Source organism: Cryptomeria japonica, chromosome 3 (assembly GCF_030272615.1).
Source record: "Cryptomeria japonica chromosome 3, Sugi_1.0, whole genome shotgun sequence".
Lineage (NCBI taxonomy): Eukaryota > Viridiplantae > Streptophyta > Pinopsida > Cupressales > Cupressaceae > Cryptomeria > Cryptomeria japonica.
Genome location: NC_081407.1, coordinates 735,942,580 through 735,948,395, shown reverse-complemented (window position 1 = coordinate 735,948,395; position 5,816 = coordinate 735,942,580). Strand labels below are relative to the sequence as shown.

Here is a 5,816-nt window from a genome sequence, read left to right as displayed (position 1 = left end):
CTCAATTTTAGAAAAAGCATCAAGGGTCTAGATTTATGATTGTCTGTAAAAGACAAGAGCATACTCTCCTACCTCTTAGATTTTTCTGAAAACACAAAAGATAGATTTGTTCATTAACTAGATAGCAATTTAAATGCCTAAAAATGAATTTAAAGAATACATGATGTTTGGTCAATTTTCTTTAGGCAACCTGCAAAAACAACGCATCAGTAGTCATGTTGTTTTTATTCTTTGATAGGCGTATGTGTGATTGATAAATTCTTTGACAAGCGTTCTGCAAGAAACTAGTTAGGCTGTGAAAATCTTAGGTAGGCAGAAGACAATTCAGGGTTAGCATCAGTATCATCAAAATTTAATTCAAGAAAAACCTTGAAAAGTAATTTGTTTTAAAAAAAAAATCCTAATCTAACTCCAACCTGCAAGAAGAAAAAGTTAGTGAAATATCAAATCTCTTGGTGGGCTTACAGAAGCCTAATTTCAAATCATGGTTACAAATTTTTTACTCCTAATGATGAAATGCCCTGAAATTTGACTAAGTCTGAAATTTGGAAGATCCTCCAAAAACTAGATTTTGCATTATAACTCCTGGAGGTTCGAAACCCCTCTCAAACAACTTTCTTATACTTAAATGTTATATTTCATATATATATTGGCCTTCCACAAGCCTAATTTCAAGCAAATTTCTAAAAACAAAAACTCTCTGTTTTTCATATGACAAAACAGTAACTCGTATGAGTATTCTCACCTGACCATACGAGAATTCTCACAGAACCGAATGAGTAAACACAGAAGAAAACAACGAAGAAGTTACTTGTACGACTATTCCCACAGAGTCGAACGACAAAACACAAAATCAGATATTCAGAGTAGAAATTCATACGAGCCCCTTTTTTGATTCGTACGATAAAACATAGACCTTGACAGAATGTCGTACAATGCAGTAATAACACTTGTACGATATTTAGTAGCGACTGTACGGACGAGACTTGTAGGATAAAAAAAGTGATTTTGAGGCCGAAGTATTGAATGTCGTGCCCCACGGTGGACGCCAAAAATGTGTGTGAAAAGTGGACCTGTATCTGTATCTGAAATGCACAACACTTCAATTAAGTCATTAAATGTATGGTTAGTAAATAAAAAATCAATGAATAATAAACCATTACAAAGCGACCCATTGCCTTCTAGTAGATGTGAGTTTAGATTGCTCTCAGATTGCTAAGCTATCCAATGACTAGACAACACTGAAATGAAGGATTTTAATCTATATGAGCATGATATTAAGCTAAATGGATGCAAGATTAATCTAGATATGCATGATTTAAGCTAGATATGCATGATTAATCTAACATGATTTAAGCAATATTAAGCTAGATGATTTGACTAAGGATGCAATAACTAATATAAAATATCTCAATGAACCTAGAGCAAAAACAACATAATAACAATATATTCTCCAAGATCTTTGATTAGGAGATGAGAGCCTGAAATTATAGAAAATTCAGAAAGAAACCAACGACTGAGATCAAATGATGATGAGCGGTCAAGATTTTCCCAGAAGAAGCACAATCCAGGTGAATTGATGTGATTGGCTACTTTTCTCAGTTTTAAAGGAAACTGAACTAAAATTAAGATAAAATCAAGAATTTTTTTTTTATTCTCATTTTAATTCAATTTTGAGATTTAATTGTTTTAATTGCTTTTTTGAGATTTTTTTTCAATTTTTTTTTCAATTTTCAAGATTATCTCCATTTGATTTCTTTTCTCAAATTTTAATTCTTTTTTTTTCAAATTAATTCCTCTTTTTGATGATTTAATGGAAAATTGATTTATTAATTAAATATGCTAGGATATTCAATAAAATAAATAGGATAATTGTTTAAAAATGATTTACTTGGAATGATCAATTAATTAAATAAATATTTAATTAATATTGGTTGATTAATTTGCCATCTGACATTGATGATTTTAGAAATTAATTGTGTGCTCAAGATTTATTTAATTGCCTTTGGTTAGGACCTTGGTGACGTTGCTGAGATTAGGGGCTCATGGTTTAGATGACCATTTTTAGGGTATTACAAGTCAAACCCCCAAAATTAAATGCCAAATAAGATAGGACCTACTTGACAATAAGACAGAGAAATATGTCGAAGACCTAGGTTAACTTAAGCATGTGAATAGGTCCTACTAGTAAACTAGATAGGTAAAATATCTTAATCATACCAACAATCATAGTGTTACATTAGAATTTAATTAGCATGGGATTATTAGTTGTGCACCTCTACCAAATTTGGGTGAGGCTAGAGATCTCTTATTTTTGGAGACCATTAATTGAGATGATCATTCATTGATGAGATTTTAGTAAGAAGACCAAGTCCAGCCTACACCTAGAATGGATGTGAGCTCAACATGGACCTATTGAGGAGATTTTTCTTGGAGAGATTCATTGTGGCTTGGTATATCCCAAAGGAGAAATATCGTTTCCCACTCTTTGTTCTTTTAGTGGTGAAACATTTGATAGGTATTACCCACTTTTCTTTCAAATATATTTTATTTCATTCTTTATTTTTTCATGAGAATGATTCTTGATATATGGATGTTAGTCATAAAAGGCTTATTTGAGGATTTCTTGACATGGGTTATTTCTTGTCTTCTTACAAAAATGAGTCTTGAGCTATAGATGTTGGAATTGATAGAGAGTAATTTAAGAGCTTGACATTTCAAAAATCTTGCATGGAGATTCTACAAGTGTACTACAATCTTTGTTTATCCAAGTATATTGCAATCTTTGTTTGTGAGTGCTTTTGGAGGTTGGGTTCTTCCCTTTTAGGGTTTTTTCCAAAGTACATCTTATATTATCTTGACAATATGTTTATGTATTCTTTTATATTGTGGTTTCGTAATAGTTATTTGTGTATATTCTCTCATGAGAGCCATATGAGGGTAACTAAATATTCCTAAAATCCTAGATAAACTTAATAATTGATAAAATAATATTAAATAAAAATAAAAGCAATAATTAACATAATAAATGAAGTGTGTATGAAAATATATAAGAATGTAAGAATATACATGTGAAAGTTAAAGAAAGAAATTAAAAAATGAGCCCACACTACACATGATTATGCCATCTCTAAAAGATAAGACGAATAACACAATTAAGTCATTTAATATACAATTACAATAAAACATTCTTTCGACATAAAGACAAAATTAAATAAATTTTATAACATACAAATTTCACCCCTACAAATCTTGAGTTGCTTCTTTCTAACATCTTTGAATGGGCTATCCAAAGAACAAAGTAAATTGAGTTCTTCTTTCTATTATTATATTACAATTAAGCTTTGCGTGCTTCTCTGTACTATCGTTGGATTGGCTACCAAAAGAACAAGCAAATTGACATTTTCTTTTTATTAATATGATCGATTATTTTAACTATAAAAACAAAAAAATGTGTTTCTCGTCACGTTCCAAGTCTTCTGTCATATATGTTCAATCCAAAAAAAAAAAATCAATCACACTTATCGAATCCAAAATAAAACAAATCAATCCCAAAGAGTTCCAGCTCTACACAAATGTAGACTGGTGTAGATGTTTGTATAATTTAATATTTTAAATTAAAAGAATTTGCTTTCCTTGCTAATAAAGCTTGAGAGAAATACAATACAAAGACGCGTATCGTCCAAGTAATTACTTCCCACTTATCCAAATCAATCCACTGGAAATCATATAACACAAGAAACTCCATATGCTTAGGTTTACACAGTTTTTTACTTACATACTAATCCCTTTAACAATTATAAACAATATAAAGACAGATGTTTGGCAGTTGGCACCGATTCCTCTAGGCTTTGGCGGGTTCCGGCTGAGGAACTGTCACAGTTCCGTCTCTTAAATGGCCACCACTGTCTTTCCGTCATCTGCCTTTGTTTCTTCTATTGTCTCTACCTTTACGACAACTTCTTCCTCGGTTTTCGTCTCTTCGATTTTCTCGACCTTTTCGACAAATCCTTCCTCGGTCTTTGTTTCTTCGACCACGGTTGTGACAGTAGTTTCGGGTTCGGCTGGGACTGTTTCTGTTTCCGTTTTGGTGTCAATCGACGGAGCTGCTTCTACAGGTGGAGTAGCTTCTTCCACGTCCTCTGGAATGAACGTGTACGCTTTCTGTAGTACGTACGTTACGGGGCCCAGCACTAACACTGGGCCATACTTGCCAGCTGCCTCGCTGGCCATTGAGGCTCCAGGGAATTCTGTCAATGTTTTTGGTAAATTTTCTGTGAGATTCCAACCGGTCATTATATTCACCAAATATGCTAGGTATTTTGGAGTTCAGAATTTACCTATTTTGGTAAGTTCTTCCAGAAGTTTTTTCACAGGCTGCGCTTGCTTTTTGATGGCAACCTCCGTCGGATTCTTCACGATTGTCTGTACGAAGGATGAAGATTTTCGCACAGATATGGAAAGATTTTATTGTATCAGAAGAAATAACTAAAATTGTAACTAGACTACATATAAATTTTTCAAAAACCGTCGATCAAAATTGCTCTAAAGAACTGGTAGAATTCGATCTACTAAAATACACAGAACTCTACTAGTAGTCGATTCAATAAAATTCGAACTACTAAAATACGCAGAGCTCTACTAGCAGTCGATTCGCTAAAATATTTGACAAAAGAGAAAAAGTTCAACAAAATTATTGGAGAAATAGGTGCGGTTCGATAAAGAAGTTACATCAAAGAAGTGGAGTAACGAAGAAAATATAGAATCCGTCAAAATTTATTCGATAGAGGCAGATTTCAGTAAACATATTGCAAAAGGAAACAGAATTCGTCAGAATATACTCGAAAAGAAGATAAATTGTCAAATTTTTTCGATAGAGGAAGCAGAATCTCAATTATGAGGAAGCGTGAAAAAAAGAGTCAAACTCCTTTTTAAAAAGAGCAACCAGAGCAAATTATTTCCAGAAAGTGACGAATTTCCATAAAATTTATTCAAATCAGACATAATTTGACTGACCTTAATCTCCGCGTCAAGTGGCGTGTAAACTTCTATAACTTTAGGCTGAAGCTCCTCTTTCTTCTCTTCAAGCTCTTTCTCTATGGATTCCTGTCACAAATTACAGAGCAAACTGTTGATAAAGATCTAAAGGCGCTTTCAGTTGTTTATCAGGGTTACTAATCAAAACCTGAAACATAAAAGACGAAACTTTATTACTGAGTCGCAGGATTGATTAGACATGACAAACCTTGGAGGCTTCGAAAGATTTACATGCTTCTGCCGCCGCCGCTTTCTTCTTGCCGGGCAACAACTTCTTGATTCTAGGCAAAACTTTGCTTTTCCAATAACTCATCCTTGCAAGATTCGAAACCTTGACCTGCCGAGCTCCTCCTGAAAATCCCGACCACAACTTTCCCGAATCTGGATCTCTTGACGCAAACTAGTCGCAATTCGTCTTTTATTCCAGATTAAAACTAATACAAGATTCGATCTACTCTGAATTGCATAGGGTTATATAAATAATAAAAATGGAGAGGAGGAATGAAAACGCAGTAGCAAATATGCGTTGTCTTGCTGTTTTGACAAGTAAAAGCAGCGGCGCATGGACCCACTCTCTTCGCTGGCTTCGTCTATAACCACTTCACGTAGCCGGGAGTTTACAGCTGTCATCCCATAAACTTACGTTAAAACCCATTTTTTATCAACAAGATTCCTTCATATCACAACTAACACAAATAATTATTAATAAGTATTTTAAAACTAAAAACCAACCAAAGCAAAGCCGTGCATTTTTCGTAATTTTTCGTCACCACAAACAA

At 33.5% G+C, this 5,816-nt stretch overlaps 1 protein-coding gene across 1 annotated transcript; it reads right to left on the bottom strand.

Annotated features, from left to right (window-relative positions):
- Positions 1 to 3,536: 3,536 nt before the first annotated feature.
- On the bottom strand, positions 3,537 to 5,546 carry LOC131074914 (plasma membrane-associated cation-binding protein 1). Its single transcript, XM_058011651.2, has 4 exons — positions 5,246 to 5,546; positions 5,017 to 5,106; positions 4,341 to 4,425; positions 3,537 to 4,250 (listed from the first exon to the last, which is right to left on the bottom strand). Exons 1-4 carry the CDS (start codon positions 5,348 to 5,350, stop codon positions 3,892 to 3,894), a joined length of 639 nt encoding a protein of 212 aa, XP_057867634.1. The 5' UTR covers positions 5,351 to 5,546; the 3' UTR covers positions 3,537 to 3,891.
- Positions 5,547 to 5,816: the final 270 nt, after the last annotated feature.

What these genes read in the sequence shown, in the direction of transcription:
- LOC131074914 (XM_058011651.2), bottom strand. Translation starts at nt 5,350, where the DNA reads ATGAGTTATTGGAAAAGCAAAGTTTTGCCTAGAATCAAGAAGTTGTTG. An exon ending in AATCTTTCGAAGCCTCCAAG is followed by an intron (nt 5,107 to 5,245) that starts GTTTGTCATGTC and finishes AATTTGTGACAG; the next exon opens with GAATCCATAGAGAAAGAGCT. An exon ending in GGAAGAACTTACCAAAATAG is followed by an intron (nt 4,251 to 4,340) that starts GTAAATTCTGAA and finishes AAACATTGACAG; the next exon opens with AATTCCCTGGAGCCTCAATG.